This window comes from Salvelinus namaycush, chromosome 1 (genome assembly GCF_016432855.1).
Source record: "Salvelinus namaycush isolate Seneca chromosome 1, SaNama_1.0, whole genome shotgun sequence".
NCBI lineage: Eukaryota > Metazoa > Chordata > Actinopteri > Salmoniformes > Salmonidae > Salvelinus > Salvelinus namaycush.
Window position 1 is genome coordinate 15264201 of NC_052307.1, and position 17747 is coordinate 15281947.

The window sequence follows — 17747 nt, forward strand, 5'->3', positions numbered from 1 at the left end:
GATAATGTCCGTTATTTATGTCCAATTAGCTACTTTGGTTAGCGCGTTTGGTAAACAATTCCAAAGTCACAAAGCGCGTTCACTAAAACGTGACGAAATGTCCAAAAGTTCCGTAACAGTCAGTAGAAACATGTCAAACGATGTATTGAATGAATCTTTAGAATGTTGTTAACATACATCTTGAATAACGTTCCAACAGGAGAATTACATTGACTTCAGTTGAGCGATGGAACGGAGCTGCCTCTCACGTGAACGCGCGTGGTCACCTCATGGCAGTGGTTACTCATTCCTGTCTCCTTCGGCCCCCCTTCACTGTAGTCATCAGACAAAGTTCTATTGACTGTTGACATCTAGTGGAAGCCGTAGGAAGTGAAAACTCATCCATATCTCGCTGTAATTTCAATGGGAGCTTGGTTGAAAATCTACCAGGCTCAGAAAAAATCCAAACAGGAAGTGGAACTTCTCAGGTTTTTGCCTGCCATATGAGTTCTGTTATACTCACAGACATAATTCAAACCGTTTTAGAAACTTCAGAGTGTTTTCTATCCAATACTAATAATAATATGCATATATTAGCAACTATGACTGAGGACCAGGCCGTTTACTCTGGGCACCTCTGTGCACCTTTCATCCAAGCTACTCAATACTGCCCCTGCAGCCATAAGAAGTTAAGGGCTTGTAAGTAACCATTTCACAGTAAGGTCTACACCTGTTGTATTCGGTGCATGTGACAAATAAAATTTGATTTGAGGTAGTCCAAAAAATAGATGGGTGTTGGTTAAATTGTGATTTTAATGAGCTTTGTGAGCGTTTTTTTAGGAGTGGTAGAAAAGGACATGGAGCACCAGAGCAGTTACTCAACGCTCATTGGATTTCCAATCACTCAACTCCGCTCACAACTCTAATCTGCACTGATTGGTGAAGTTAATTAAATGTTGCGCTAAACCCCCCCCCCCCCCCCCCCCCAAAAAACAATTTCAGAGGTTTAAAAAGGAACAGAAAAGAACGATATAAACCGTTACTCTTTTGGGGTTTGAACCAGTTCAGAACTTTATTTTGCTGGTGGGAACAGTGGAACGGAATTAAACAAATGATGGTTCTGTTCAGAACGAAAAGATTGGAAAATAATTTAACCCGTGGTTCAAACGCATCACCTGCGATACTGTTTTGGAAACACAAGGAAGGTATCTTTCATATCAGCGAGAAATAATACAAATCTAAAAAAGGTTAAATTACTACACACATTTATAAGGTTAGTGTTTCCATATGACCATATCTTCATGTAACAGTGCTTGTTACTGGAAGACAGAGGGAAGACAGCCGCCACCTGTGATTATTAGCCATCTAGTGAGTAAGCGTAACTGGGGAGAAAGTATAGATCGTCAACTGGAGGCACACAGTTTATAGATCTGTGCAAAACTGCAACAGTAAGTGCATCTTTTATGTTTGAAAGATTCTTTCTCGCTGATATGAAAAATGTGGCATATGTAACAGTATAACTTTAGTCCGTCCCCTCGCCCCGACCCTCTGCACACATCAACAACATTCACCCACGAAGCATCGTTACCCATCGCTCCACAAAAGCCGCGGCCCTTGCAGAGCAAGGGGAACCACTACTTCAAGGTCTCAGAGCAAGTGAAGTCACCGATTGAAAGGCTATTAGCGCGCACCACCGCTAACTAGCTAGCCATTTCACATCCGTTACACTCACCCCCCTTTCGACCTCCTCCTTTTCCGCAGCAACCAGTGATCCGGGTCACGGCACCAATGTAACAGTATAACTTTAGTCCGTCCCCTTGCCCCGACCCGGGCGCGAACCAGGGACCCTCTGCACACATCAACAACAGTCACCCACGAAGCATCGTTACCCATCGCTCCATAAAAGCCGCGGCCCTTGCAGAGCAAGGGGAACCACTACTTCAAGATCTCAGAGCAAGTGACGTCACCAATTGAAAGGCTATTAGCGCGCACCACCGCTAACTAGATAGCCATTTCACATCCGTTACACATATCAGCATACACTACCGTTCAAAGGTTTGGGGTCACTTAGAAAAGTCCTTGTTTTTGAAAGAAAAGCACATTTTTTATCCATTAAAATAACATCAAATTGATCAGAAATACAGTGTAGACATTGTTAATGACTATTGTAGCTGGAAACGGCAGATTTGTTATGGAAAAATTCATGTAATCAATTTATCACTAGCCACTTTATATTATATAATGTTTACTTACCCTACATTACTCATCTCATATGTATATACTATACTCTATACCATCTACTGCATCTTGCCATCTTCATGTAATGTATCACTAGCCACTTTAAACAATGCCGCTTTATATGTTTTCATACCCTACATTACTCATCTCATATGTATATACTGTACTCTATACCATCTACTGCATCTTGCCTATGCCGTTCGGCCATCACTCATTTATATATTTTTATGTACATATTCGTATTCATTCCTTTACACTTGTGTGTATAAGGTAGTTGTTGTGAAATTGTTAGGTTATATTACTTGTTAGATATTACTGCATGGTCGGAACTAGAAGCACAAGTATTTCGCTACGCTTGCATTAACACCTGCTAACCATTTGATTTGATTAATGTAATTGGTTCAGAGTTTGCTTTGATATTTTAACCAGCGTGTCATGATCGAGTTTGGTAACAAAATAAATTGGCAGACGGAACCCAAAACGGCTGCGCGCGTGTGCCATCGTGCGCTTTCGTGCATAAATGTATTTTGTCCCCCTACACCAAACGCAATCACGACACGCAGGTTAAAATTTGAAAACAAACTCTGAACCAATGGCATTAATTTGGGGACAGGTCGAAAAGCATTAAACATGTATGGCAATTTAGCTAGTTAGCTTGCACTTGCTAGCTAATTTGTCCTATTTAGCTAGCTTGCTGTTGCTAGCTAATTTGTCCTGGGATATAAACATTGAGTTGTTCTTTTACCTGAAATGCACAAGGTCTTCTACTCCGACAATTAATCCACACAAAAAATGGCCAACCGAATAATTTCTAGTCATCTCTCCTCCTTCCAGGCTTTTTCATTTTTTAAATTATATGGTGATTGGCATCTACACTTTCAGTACAACTGGCAAAACATTTCATCTTTCAATCACCCACGTGGGTATAACCAATGAGGAGATGGCACCTGGGTACCTGCTTCTATAAACCAATGAGAAGATGGGAGAGGCAGGACTTTCAGCGCGATCTGCGTCAGAAATAGGAGTTATATTTTAGCCCTTGGCAACGCAGACGCTTGTTGGCGGTGCAATAATTGAATAACATGGATTTCTAAATTTATTTTGCAACGCTCGCGCACGCGACGTGTCCGGGTCAGCCCTTGGCAACGCAGACGGTCGTTGGCGCGCGCGAGCAGTGTGGGTGCAATAATTGAATAATATAGATTTATACATTTATTTTGCAACGCACGCGATGCGAGCGGTGTAGTCAGCCTGTAAGGCGCTAAAGAGGGTAGTGCGTACAGCCCAGTACATCACCGGGGCCAAGCTTCCTGCCATCCAGGACCTGTATAATAGGCGGTGTCAGAAAAGCCCATTAAATCGTCAGAGACTCCAGTCACCCAAGTCATAGACTGTTTTCTCTGCTACAGCACTGCACTGCAAGCCGTACCGGAGCGCCAAGTCTAGGATCAAAAGTACGCTGTTGGTACTCGCTGTTTATTATCTATGCAGTCACTTCACCCCTACCTAAGTGTACAAATTACACACTGACTCGGTACCCCCTGTATATAGCCTCGTTATTGTTACTTTAGTTTGTTATATTTTCTTAACTCTTGAACTGCACTGTTGGTTAAGGGCTGGTAAGTAATCATTTCACCGTAAGGTCGACACTTGTATTCGGCGCATGTGACAAATAAAGTTTGATTTGTCAATAGTTACCACAGTCATAAACCCCACCCATTTCTACAATTTTTCTTAAAATGTGGTTTTAAACCTAATTTTAACCACACTGCTAATCTTATGCCTACCCTTAAAATAAGACAAAGTTAATTTTTACAATATAGCCAATTTTGACTTTGTGGCTATGGTAGGTAGCTCGCAAACTAGTGGAAACTCGAGCTGGTGGGGCGTGCTGGAATCCAAGCCCATGCGCGAGCAGCAACGACAACATAACATTTGCAGCTAATTCAGTATCTAACAAACAACACCTGAAATAACCCTAATGCAAAAGCAACATCCCTCAATTTCAGCATCAGTCAAAAAGTCTGGTCTAATTTAGCTCGACTTACCAAGTGTCAAATGCAGACAGGCTAACAGATGTCTTGTTATGAGTTACAAAATATGATGTGGTAAATATTAGAACAACTGTCTCGCTAGCTAAATCCCAATGAAATTGGTTGGCATGCTTATTCGTTTAACATCTCTACGCGCCGCAAACAACACGGCTGGAACATTAACATTTTTCCCAGCATGCAATTTTGAAGGAATCAAAGTTGGTTGTTTTTAATATCGTGGCATTCATAAACAATTTAGATTAACGAATGTTCCAACTCAATTCCTTGATTAAAACAATCAAATGTAGCGTTGTAATCTTCAAATGCATGAAATACCCACAATGCAACACAAGCGCCACAGTAAAAGCCACAGGCTTTACACTGCAGCTCCAGTTTTTCAACGTTACTCGCTATCCGGCACCCCTGGGATGAACTGTAAAAGGGTTAAGGCAAGGGGTTTTAAGGTTAGGGATAGCACTAACCGTTTCTAAACCCAGAGCATTTAAAAATATATATATTTAGACAGGGAGTCAATGCTAAAACCAAAGTCTATTTTCTAGATTAGTCCCGTTTAGCACAATACACATTAAACTACACATACACATTAGACTAGAGCGAGTGGGGTTATGGGTTGAGATTATGTACACGGTGGTGGCTGGTGGGATCATCATAACTATTATCCAATCAGAACCCCAAAAAGTGCTACATACAGTATGCATGGCATTCATGAATACCAATGAAATGAATGCCAAATGCCCACTTGACCTAGTATAATAATGTATTTATGTATTATTTAATACTGTAATACCAGTACAATTAACAACTATCAAAGACACTCATTACTAACCAGACTGAGTCTTAGCAAAAGTGGATACAATACCATTTCTGGTTAAAAAATGTAGTGGTATCAGCAGTTGGAAAACTTAGCAAGCAATTAACTGACAAGTAGCTACAGAAAGTCTCCTGATAATTCCTACTATGAATAGTAGGACTACGTTCAAGCAAAGATTGTGGAACATATGCAGTGTAAAATGTGTAATCAATGCTCACAAAATAAAACACAAACAACTTTGAGTCACATTTATTCATTGAAATCTGAGTCATATTTGCCTCAGCTTTAAATACAGCTGCTAGCATATTGTTTTCAAATGGCCTGTTAAAGTGGTTCAAAACTAAACATTTTATGAAGTACAAGTAAAAAAAGCAATATTTCTTATTTTGTCACAAATCAGTGCTACAACTTTAGATTCTCTGTGAGTGTTGAGTGACAATGACACGCCATAATTGTTTTCCAGTTTCTTGATGGATGGTTCTAGATCTGAATTCTATGGCCTCCTTAAACTCCATCAGCCTTCATTGTGAATCTCAGATATGTTGTCAATGGACTGCAGCAGTTGAGATACAAGACAAAGAGCTTCTGCTCCTGTAAGTAATTGCCTGTGGACAGAATCAAACCGAAAGCCTGGTCATAGAACTTGGAGCAAATACCACAATGTTTAATTATGGTTAGAAAACACTATGAACTGATCTTGCACGTTGCATTTGACCAAATACCCACACAATCAATATGAGGAACTGTGTATTCACATCTGTATGTAGATGACACTATGGAAGAGAAACCTTACTTGATGGAAGTCTCAGCATTGAGTGCTGCTTTGTTAAGGTACTCCGAGGCCACTTGCGCGTTGTGTTTCATTGTATTTAAGGCAGCTGTCTCTCTAGCTCGAAGTCTCTCATTCTCATATCGGCACCCCTCTACTTGGCCCTGCAATATAAAGAGTATCACATCATGCAACAGTGTTTCCTCTAGGATTTTTTCCAGCAGTGGTGGCAAGGGTTGCGCTGCTAGCATTAGCGCAATGTCATGCTAGCTGTTTCCATAGATACACTTCCAGTCATTGAGCCAACAACTATCCATTTGAAAGCGTGTCTCGGGCAAAAAATAATAATAATAATATACATACATACATACATACACTGGAGTGGACAAAGCATTAGGAACATTTTCTCTAATATGGAGTTGCACCCCCTTTTGCCCTCAGAACAGCCTTAAATTGTGGGGAATGGACTCTACAAGGATGCTGGCCCACATTGACTTCAATGCTTCCCACAGTTGTATCAAGTTGGCTGAATGTCTTTTGGGTAGTGTACCATTCTTGAAACACAAGGCAAACTGTTGGTGTGAAAAACCCAGCAGCATTGCAGTTCTTGACACACTCAAACCGGTACGCATGGTACCTACAACCATACCCCGTTCAAAAGGCACTTAAATCTTTTGTCTTGCCCATTCAACCTCTGCATGGCACACATACACCATGTCTCAATTGTCTCAAGCTTAAAAATCCTTCTTTAACCTTTCCCCTCCCCTTCAATTTACGTGATTTAACAACTGACATCAATAAGGGATCATAGCTATCACCTGGTCAGTCTTTGCCAAGGAAAGAGCAGGTGTTCCTAATGTTGTGTACACTCAGTATGTATGTATGTACACTATCGTTCAAAAGTTTAGGGTCACTTAAAAATGTCCTTGTTTTTAAAAGAAAAGCACATTTCTTGTACATTAAAATAACATCAAATTGATCAGAAATACAGTGTAGCCATTGTTAATGTTGTAAATGACTATTGTAGCTGGAAACGGCAGATTTGTTTTATGTAATATCTACATAGGTTAAATGGATACACAGGCCTACACAGGCCCATTATCAGCAACCATCACTCCTGTGGTCCAATGGCACGTTGTGTTTGCTCATCCAAGTTGATCATTTTAAAAGGCTAATTGATCATTAGAAAAACCTTTTGCAATTATCTAAGCACAGCTGAAAACTGTTGTTCTGATTAAAGAAGCAATAAAACTGGCCTTCTTTAGACTAGTTGAGTATCTGGAGCATCAGCATTTGTGAGTTTGATTACAGGGTAAAAATGGCCAGAAACAAATAACTTTCTAATGAAACTCATCAGTCTATTCTTGTTCTGAGAAATGAAGGCTATTCCATGTGAGAAATTGCCAAGAAACTGAAGATCTCATACAATACTGTGTACTACTGCCTTCACAGAACAGCGCAAACTTGCTCTAACCAGTATAGAAAGAGGAGTGGGAGCACCGGTGCACACCTGAGCAAGAGGACAAGTATATTAGAGTGTCTAGTTTGAGAAACAGACACCTCACAAGTCCTCAACTGGCAGCTTCATTAAATAGTACCCACAAAACACCAGTCTCAATGTCAACAGTGAAGAGGCGACTCCGAGATGCTGGCCTTCTACGCAGAGTTGCAAAGAAAATGCCATATCTCAGACTGGCCAATAAAAGGAAAAGATTAATATGGGCAAAAGAACACAGACACTGGACAGAGGAAGACTGGAAAAAAGTGTTATGGACAGACGAAGTTCGAGGTGTTCGGATCACAAAGAACATTTGTGAGACGCAGAAAAAAATGAAGATGCAGGAGGAGTGCTTGACGCCTTCTGTCAAGCATGGTGGAGGCAATGTGATGGTCTGGGGGTGCTTTTGTGGTGGTAAAGTGGGAGATTTGTACAAGGTAAAAGGGATCTTGAAGAAGGAAGGCAATCACCCCATTTTGCAACGCCATGCTATACCCTGTGGACGGCGCTTAATTGGAGCCAATTTCCAACTACAACAGGTCAATGACCCAAAGCACAGCTCCAAACTTTGCAAGAAATATTTAGGGAAGAAGCAGTCAGCTGGTGTTCTGTCTATAATGGAGTGGCCAGCATAGTCACCTGATCTCAACCCTATTGAGCTGCACTTAGAAAGGACATTTCTAAGTGACCCCAAACTTTTGAACGGTAGTATATATATACAGTGGGGCAAAAAAGTATTTAGTCAGCCACCAATTGTGCAAGTTCTCCCACTTAAAAAGATGAGAGAGGCCTGTAATTTTCATCATAGGTACACTTCAACTATGACAGACAAAATGAGAAAAAAAATCCAGAAAATCACATTGTAGGATTTTTAATGAATTTATTTGCAAATTATGGTGGAAAATAAGTATTTGGTCAATAACAAAAGTTTATCTCAATACTTTGTTATATACCCTTTGTTGGCAATGACAGAGGTGAAACGTTTTCTGTAAGTCTTCACAAGGTTTTCACACACTTGCTGGTATTTTGGCCCATTCCTCCATGCAGATCTCCTCTAGAGCAGTGATGTTTTGGGGCTGTTGCTGGGCAACACGGACTTTCAACTTCCTCCAAAGATTTTCTATGGGGTTGAGATCTGGAGACTGGCTAGGCCACTCCAGGACCTTGAAATGCTTCTTACGAAGCCACTCCTTCGTTGCCCGGGCGGTGTGTTTGGGATCATTGTCATGCTGAAAGACCCAGCCACGTTTCATCCTCAATGCCCTTGCGGATTGAAGGAGGTTTTCACTCAAAATCTCACGATACATGGCCCCATTCATTCTTTCCTTTACACGGATCAGTCGTCCTGGTCCCTTTGCAGAAAAACAGCCCCAAAGCATGATGTTTCCACCCCCATGCTTCACAGTAGGTATGGTGTTCTTTGGATGCAACTCAGCATTCTTTGTCCTCCAAACACGACGAGTTGAGTTTTTACCAAATAGTTATATTTTGGTTTCATCTGACCATATGACATTCTCCCAATCTTCTTCTGGATCATCCAAATGCTCTCTAGCAAACTTCAGACGGGCCTGGACATGTACTGGCTTAAGCAGGGGGACACGTCTGGCACTGCAGGATTTGAGTCCCTGGCGGCGTAGTGTGTTACTGATGGTAGGCTTTGTTACTTTGGTCCCAGCTCTCTGCAGGTCATTCACTAGGTCCCCCCGTGTGGTTCTGGGATTTTTGCTCACCGTTCTTGTGATCATTTTGACCCCACGGGGTGAGATCTTGCGTGGAGCCCCAGATCGAGGGAGATTATCAGTGGTCTTGTATGTCTTCCATTTCCTAATAATTGCTCCCACAGTTGATTTCTTCAAACCAAGCTGCTTACCTATTGCAGATTCAGTCTTCCCAGCCTGGTGCAGGTCTACAATTTTGTTTCTGGTGTCCTTTGACAGCTCTTTGGTCTTGGCCATAGTGGAGTTTGGAGTGTGACTGTTTGAGGTTGTGGACAGGTGTCTTTTATACTGATAACAAGTTCAAACAAGTGCCATTAATACAGGTAACGAGTGGAGGACAGAGGAGCCTCTTAAAGAAGAAGTTACAGGTCTGTGAGAGCCAGAAATCTTGCTTGTTTGTAGGTGACCAAATACTTATTTTCCGCCATAATTTGCAAATAAATTCATAAAAAATCCTACAATGTGATTTTCTGGATTTGTTTTTCTCATTTTGTCTGTCATAGTTGAAGTGTACCTATGATGAAAATTACAGGCCTCTCTCATCTTTTTAAGTGGGAGAACTTGCACAATTGGTGGCTGACAAAATATTTTTTTGCCCCCCTGTATATATTTAAATAATTTTTTTGCTGCGTTGGCCACCTCTGCTAAATTAATATAGGGGAAACACTGTGCAAACATATGTCAATGGAGCTAATCATGCAGTAACACCAGTAAGAGTCAAACCTGTAATTGATGAAGCTCCTGTTTGAGTTTTGACACAAGGTTTTCACCCTTCAATGCTCGTTTCTGTCAAGAAGAAAAGGTCCAAGTAATGAATAAGACTTCATATCAACACACTTCTGTTTAGTAACTAATCATGACATTTCCTTGTAATCTTAGTGAGCTATACATTGCATTGAGAAAGTATTCAGACCATTTGACTTTTTCCAAATTTTGTTATAGCCTTATTCTAAAATTGATTCAATTAATGTATTTCATCGATCTACACACACAATACCCCATAATGACAAAGTGAAAAAGGTTTAGAATTTTTAGCAAATGTATTTAATCAAAAACAAACCTTATTTACAGTTGTCAGAAGTTTACATACATTTAGGTTGGAGTCATTAAAACTCGTTTTTCAACCACTCCACAGATTTCTTGTTAACAAACTATAGTTTTTGCAAATCGTTTAGGACATCTACTTTGTGCATGACACAAGTCATTTTTCCTACAATTGTTTACAGACAGATTATTTCACTGTATCACAACTCCAGTGGGTCAGAAGTTTACATTCACTAAGTTGACTGTGCCATTAAACAGCTTGGGAAATTCCATAAAATGATGGAATGGCTTTAGAAGCTTCTGAAATGCTAATTGACATCATTTGAGTCAATTGGAGGTGTACCTGTGGACGTATTTCAAGGCCTACCTTCAAACTGAGTGCCTCTTTGCTTGACACCATGGGAAAATCAAAAGAAATCAGCCAAGACTTCAGAAAAAATATTGTAGACCTCCACAAGTCTGGTTCATCCTTGGGAGCAATTTCCAAACGCCTGAAGGTACCACGTTCATCTGTACAAACAATAGTACGCAAGTATAAACACCATGGGACCACGCAGCCATCAAACCGCTCAGGAAGGAAACACGTTCTGTCTCCTAAAGATGAACGTACTTTGGTGCGAAAAGTGCAAATCAATCCCAGAACAACAGCAAATTACCTTGTGAAGATGGAGGAAACAGGTACAAAAGTATCTTCATCCACAGTAAAACGAGTCCTATATCAACATAACCTGAAAGGCCGCTCAGCAAGGAAGAAGCCACTGCTCCAAAACCGCCATAAAAAAGCCAGACTATGGTTTGCAACTGCACATGGGGACAAAAATCGTACTTTTTGGAGAAATGTCCTCTGGTCTGATGAAACAAAAATATAACTGTTTGGCCATAATGACCATTGTTATGTTTGGAGGAAAAAGGGGGAGGCTTGCAAGCCGAAGAACACCATCCCAACCGTGAAGCACGGGGGTGGCAGCATCATGTTGTGGGGGTGCTTTGCTGCAGGAGGGACTGGTGCACTTCACAAAATAGATGGCATCATGAGGGAGGAAAATGATGTGGATATATTGAAGCAACATCTCAAGACATCCGTCAGGAAGTTAAAGCTTGGTCGCTAATGAGTCTTCCAAATGGACAATGACCCCAGGCATACTTCCAAAGTTGTGGCAACATGGCTCAAGGACAACAAAGTCAAGGTATTGGAGTGGCCATCACAAATTCCTGACCTCAAGCCTGTAGAAAATTTGTGGGCAGAACTGAAAAAGCGTGTGCGAGCAAGGAGGCCTACAAACCTGACTCAGTTACACCAGCTCTGTCAGGAGGAATGGGCCAAAATTCACCCAACTTATCGTGGGAAGCTTGTGGAAGGCTACCTGAAACGTTTGACCCAAGTTAAACAATTTAAAGGCAATGCTACCAAATACAAATTGAGTGTATGTAAACTTCTGACCCACTGTGAATGTGATGAAAGAAAAAAGCTGAAATAAATAATTCTCTCTACTACTACTTCTGAACATTTCACATTCTTAAAATAAGTGGTGATCCTAACTGACCTAAGAGAGGGGATTTTTACTGGGATTAAATGTCAGGAATTGTGAAAAACTCAGTTTCAACGTATTTGGCTAAGGTGTATGTAAACTTCCGACTTCAACTGTACATAAGTATTCAGAGCCTTTGCTATCAAATTTAATTGATTGGACATGATTTGGAAAGGCACACACCTGTCTATAGAAGGTCCCACAGTGCATGTCAGAGCAGTGCATGTCAGAGCAAAAACCAAACCATGAGATTGAAGGAATTGACCGTAGAGCTCCGAGACAGGATTGTGTCTAGGCACAGATCTGAGGAAGAGTACCAAAAAATGTCTGCAGCATTGAAGGTCCCCAAGAACACAGTGGCCATCATTCTTAAACGGAAGAAGTTTGGAACCACCAAGATCATTCCTAGAGCTGGCCACCTTGCCAAACTGAGCAATCGGGGGAGAAGAGCCTTGGTCAGGGAGGTGACCAAGTACCCAATGGTCACACTGACAGAGCTCCAGAGTTCCTCTGTGGAGATGGGAGAACCTTCCAGGACAACCATCTCTACCAATCAGACGGAAGCCACTCCTCAGTAAAAGGCACATGACAGCCCGCTTGGAGTTTGCCAAAAGGCACTTAAAGACTCTCAAACCATGAGAAATAAGATTATCTGGTCTGATGAAACCAAGATTAAACTCTTTGGCCTGAATGTCAAGCATTACGCCTGGAGGAAATCTGGCACCATCCCTACGGTGAAGCATGGTGGTGGCAGCATCATGCTGTGGGGATGTTTTTCAGCAGCAGGGACTGGGAGACTAGTCAGGATCAAGTGAAAGATGAACTGAACAAAGTACAGAGAGATCTTTGATGAAAACCTGCTCGAGCGCTCAGGACCTCAGACTGGGGTGAAGGTTAACCTTGCCACAGGACAACAACCCTAAACACACGACCAAGACAACGCAAGAGTGGCTTCAGGACAAGTCTCTGAATATCCTTGAGTGGCCCAGCCAGAGCCCGGATTTGAACCCGATCGAACATCTCTGGAGAGATCTGATTACATTTTACATTTTAGTCATTTAGCAGACGCTCTTATCCAGAGCGACTTACAGTAGAGTGCATACATTTTTACATACTGAGACAAGGATATCCCTACCGGTCAAACCCTACCTAACCCGGACGACGCTATGCCAATTGTGCGTCACCCCACGGACCTCCCGGTTGCGGCCGGCTGCGACAGAGCCTGGGCGCGAACCCAGAGACTCTGGTGGCGCAGCTAGCACTGCGATGCAGTGCCCTAGACCACTGCGCCACCCGGGAGGCCGGTTAATCTGATAATAGCAATGCAGCGACACTCCCCATCCAATCTGACAGAGCTTGAGAGGATCTGCAGAGAAGAATGGGAGAAACTCCCCAAATACAGGTGTGCCAAGCTTGTAGCGTCATACCCAAGAAGACTCGAGGCTGTAATCACTGCCAACGGTGCTTCAACAAAGTACTGAGTAAAGGGTCTGAATACTTATGTAAATGTGCAAAGTTTTTATTTTTAATACATTTGCAAAAAAATGCTTTGTCAGTATAGGGTATTGTCTGTAGATTGAGGAGGAAAAAAACATTTAATCAATTTTAGAATAAGGCTGTAACATAACAAAATGTGGGAAAAGTCAAGGGGTCTGAATACTTTCAGAATACACAGTATTTCACATCTTCTAGATGATCAGTGAACAAAACATATTCTTAAATCCTTGATAAACTGATGAAGTAGAAGAAAGAGGGACAGGTGCATACGGTCATTAACTGCAAGTTCTGCTCTACGGAGTGGACCATGGTCTCTAAAGCCTGAGCCTCCCTCTCCTCCTGCACTCTTCTCTTCTGCAACTCATCTGTGAGGTGTCGAATTCTATGGGTCAGTCAGAGACATGATGATGAGCATAGGTTAAACATTCATTAAATAGCATGAATATGTGTACAATTGACATCTTAAATATACATGTAAAGAGTGATATTCAAAGCATTACTCCCATGCCATAACATAATATACGGGCTTTAACACCATCCCCTAAATCCCTCTCACACTCCAGGAAGGTCTGTTCTCAGCAGACCATATCACTTCTGTCCACCTACCTTTGATCATCCTTCTCAGACTTTTTCACAAGATATTTAATGTTATTCCTGAGCTGCGTATTTTCCTCCCTCAGCTTTAAAAGAGAAACAGAAAATACAAAATAAAGGACTTGTGGCCAATCACATGGGGGGGTACACTACAAAGTAGGATCCGTGAGTTAGCCAGCTAACTTTGCTAAAACAACCATTAATAAGCAGCCTCAGATCCACTTTAATAACTCTACCTACATGTACAGTCGTGGCCAAAAGTTTTGAGAATGACACAAATATACATTTTCAGTATGCTGCCTCAGTTTGTATGATGGCAATTTGCATATACTCCAGAATGTTATGAAGAGTGATCAGATGAATTGCAATTAATTGCAAAGTCCCTCTTTGCCATGCAAATGAACTGAATCCCCCAAAAAACATTTTCACTGCATTACAGCCCTGCCACAAAAGGACCAGCTGACATCATGTCAGTGATTCTCTCGTTAACACAGGTGTGTGTTGACGTGGACAAGGCTGGAGATTTCTCTGTCATGCTGATTGAGTTTGAATAACAGACTGGAAGCTTCAAAAGGAGGGTGGTGCTTGGAATCATTGTTCTTCTTCTGTCAACCATGGTTACCTGCAAGGAAACACGTCCCGTCATCATTGCTTTGCACAAAAAGGGCTTCACAGGCAAGGATATTGCTGATGGGTAAGATTGGACCTAAATCAACCATTTATCAGATCATCAAGAACTTCAAGGAGAGCGGTTCAATTGTTTTGAAGAAGGCTTCAGGGCGCCCAAGATAGTCCACCAAGCGCCAGGACCGTCTCCCAAAGTTGATTCAGCTGCGGGATCGGGCCACCACCAGTAGAGCTTGCTCAGGAATGGCAGCAGGCAGGTGTGAGTGCATCTGCACGCACAGTGAGGCGAAGACTTTTGGAGGATGGCCTGGTGTCAAGAAGGGCAGCAAAGAAGCCACTTCTCTCCAGGAAAAACATCAGGGACAGACTGATATTCTGTAAAAGGTACAGGGATTGGACTGCTGAGGACTGGGGTAAAGTCATTTTCTCTGATGAATCCCCTTTACGATTGTTTGGGGCATCCGGAAAAAAGCTTGTCCGGAGAAGACAAGGTGAGCGTTACCATCAGTCCTGTGTCATGCCAACAGTAAAGCATCCTGAGACCATTCATGTGTGGGGTTGCTTCTCAGCCAAGAGAGTGGGCTCACTCACAATTTTGCCTAAGAACACAGCCATGAATAAAGAATGGTACCAACACCTCCTCCGAGAGCAACTTCTCCCAACCATCCAGGAACAGTTTGGTGATGAACAATGCCTTTTCCAGCATGATGGAGCACCTTGCCATAAGGCAAAAGTGATAACTAAGTGGCTCAGGGAACAAAACATCGATATTTTGGGTCCATGGCCAGGAAACTCCCCAGACCTTAATCCCATTGAGAACTTGTGGTCAATCCTCAAGAGGCAGGTGGACAAACAAAAACCCACAAATTCTGACAAATTCCAAGCATTGATTATGCAAGAATGGGTTGCCATCAGTCAGGATGTGGCCCAGAAGTTAATTGACAGCATGCCAGGGAGGATTGCAGAGGTCTTGAAAAAGAAGGGTCAACACTGCAAATATTGACTCTTTGCATCAACTTCATGTAATTGTCAATAAAAGCCTTTGACACTTATGAAATGCTTGTAATTATACTTCAGTATTCCATAGTAACATCTGACAAAAATATCTAAAGACACTGAAGCAGCAAACTTCGTGGAAATTAATAATTGTGTCATTCTCAAAACTTTTGGCCACGACTGTACATATTACCTCAATTACCTCAACTAACCGGTGCCCCTGCACATTGACTCTGTACCGCTACCCCCTGTATATAGCTACGCTGTTGTTATTTTACTGCTGCTCTTTAATTATTGGTTAAGGGCTTGTAAGTAAGTATTTCACTGTAAGGTCTACACCTGTTGTATTTGGCACATGTGACAAATAAATGTTGATTTGATAAAATAACTGATTTTCTGCTTAATTAAAAAGCTAAACTTGGATTTGTGATTTTGTTTGTTGAGTCAATTAGACCATGCCCATTTCAAGCTTGTTTAAAAAAAATGTAAAGTTATTTTAGAATATTTTGGCAACTTAGCTGACTAACTAATTGATACCCCTATGTCTTCCAGTTTGAAGGGAAGTGCATCTGTAAGCAAAGAGAGAGATACAAAAATAACCTTTTGTTGATCCCTATGGCCATTCTCTGTACTACTCTTCTTGGTCTTGTAGGAGAGCTCTGCCATGGATGTCTCGTCATCTCCCTCATAGTTCACTGGTGCCCTCCTGTACTGGGGGGCCTTTGGTGAGAATTCTTCATCCACCTGCCATACAGATAAGGAAGTATCCTCTTCTTCCTCTGTGCACAGGGAAGACTGACCCGAGTATGTGCTGCTGTCTGCTGCTGCAGTGCCAAACAGTCTAAATTCATGCGCCTCCTCAATGGCTGATGGCTGGTAACTCCCAGCCCACTCCTTTGTCTCATTGTCCAGAGACTGAGGAAACGGTGCGGGGTCTATGTAAAAGTGACCCTGGAAGTCTTGATCGAAGCTCTTAGGGCCCGGGATAGTATATTCCCCCTCTGCCAGGAATGGGCGCCCATATGCCTCCTATAACACAAAATGCAGCAGTAAGAATATAGGTCACCTTCACATAAAAATTACATCAAAAGTAATAATCTGAACAGTCTGACCATCTTTTCAGACTTTGAATATCATGCTGTGACATTTTTCCAATGAATGAACACCTCCAATGACCTAACACCAAATTACATGCATATGCTTTGTAACAGTTCATCTCTGGGATTGAATGTAACAGTGGTTCATTTAAAATGATCAGCACCTTTCGCGTTGGGTACTTCTTCTCATCTGGATCCCCTTGGTTTTTACTGCGGATGAACTCTTTGAAGGAAAAGGGATTCATATCATCACCATCTTCTCGGACTTCATCTATGAAATAAGACATATCGGTACATATTTGGATGATAGTAATTTTCAAACTGTCTAGTTGTCATTATTGGAGAAATACAAGAGTTGGACAATGTTGTGGATGTGTGGGGGCCAATGCCCCTACTCCAAGTGCCATGTGATTTGTAATGACCTGTGAGTCCAGAATGTCTCACTAAATGACAGCACCGTGCCAGAGTACTTTGACCAGGGGGAAGCGTGCCCCCTACTGGCCATCCAACACCATGCCAGCAGCATGATTTCAAACAACCACCCAGGCCAAACACAGCAGAGGTTTTAAACCGAACACTAATAACACACGCTGATCACCCTTCGATGGCGTTGAATAGATGTGCCCCTGCCTTAGATAGATGGGATGTGTGTTGTCTCATACAATGATGTGAATATTAAGTAGCCTATGTCATCTGGACACTGATCAACTAGCTACTATAGCTAGCTTAGTATCTATACTGGATTTGCTATGGAATTAACAACTTACCATCTTCAATTATAAGAGTTTTTGCAGATGTTTTATGCTTTGCCATGTTGATGGTTAACCAGTCAATCGGCGATGGAATGGTAGCTAGCTAGAACAGAAAGCTAGCGTTAGCTAGGTTGCGAAAAACAGAAGTGTGACGCGGTCCATTTGATTATTAACTCCCGAAATAATGTAGCTACTTGCTAATAACTCGATGTAGACAAAATTACTTGTCCTAAGAATGGTAATTGATCAAAATTACATTGTCCACATCAGATGTGTATATCCATGCAGCAAACGTTAGCTAGCTGCTGAAAATCACGTGGAAAATCCTAAACTTCTCACTTGCTAAAATTCCGGTGACGTAAAATGAAAAACAAACAACATTTCCCATGAGTCTCTAGAGATCCAATTTCTCCGGCAAATCTACACGTGCCGCGATTAATTCGAAATCCCGGTAAGTGGAAAAGTGTATTTAAATGGCCATTCTTATCAATATCATGTTTAAAATATAGTTCAATTGCACACACTATAGCTAGCGAGCCGTCAC

At 41.8% G+C, this 17747-nt stretch overlaps 1 protein-coding gene across 1 annotated transcript; it reads right to left on the minus strand.

Moving 5' to 3' along the window:
• Positions 1-5317: 5317 nt before the first annotated feature.
• Positions 5318-17521, minus strand: LOC120049298 (endosome-associated-trafficking regulator 1-like). Its single transcript, XM_038995583.1, has 8 exons — positions 17219-17521; positions 16616-16722; positions 15955-16383; positions 13744-13817; positions 13408-13519; positions 9791-9853; positions 5876-6015; positions 5318-5687 (listed from the first exon to the last, which is right to left on the minus strand). The coding sequence occupies exons 1-8, from the start codon at positions 17262-17264 to the stop codon at positions 5597-5599; spliced, it is 1062 nt and encodes a 353-aa protein (XP_038851511.1). The 5' UTR covers positions 17265-17521; the 3' UTR covers positions 5318-5596.
• Between the last annotated feature and the right edge of the window lie 226 nt (positions 17522-17747).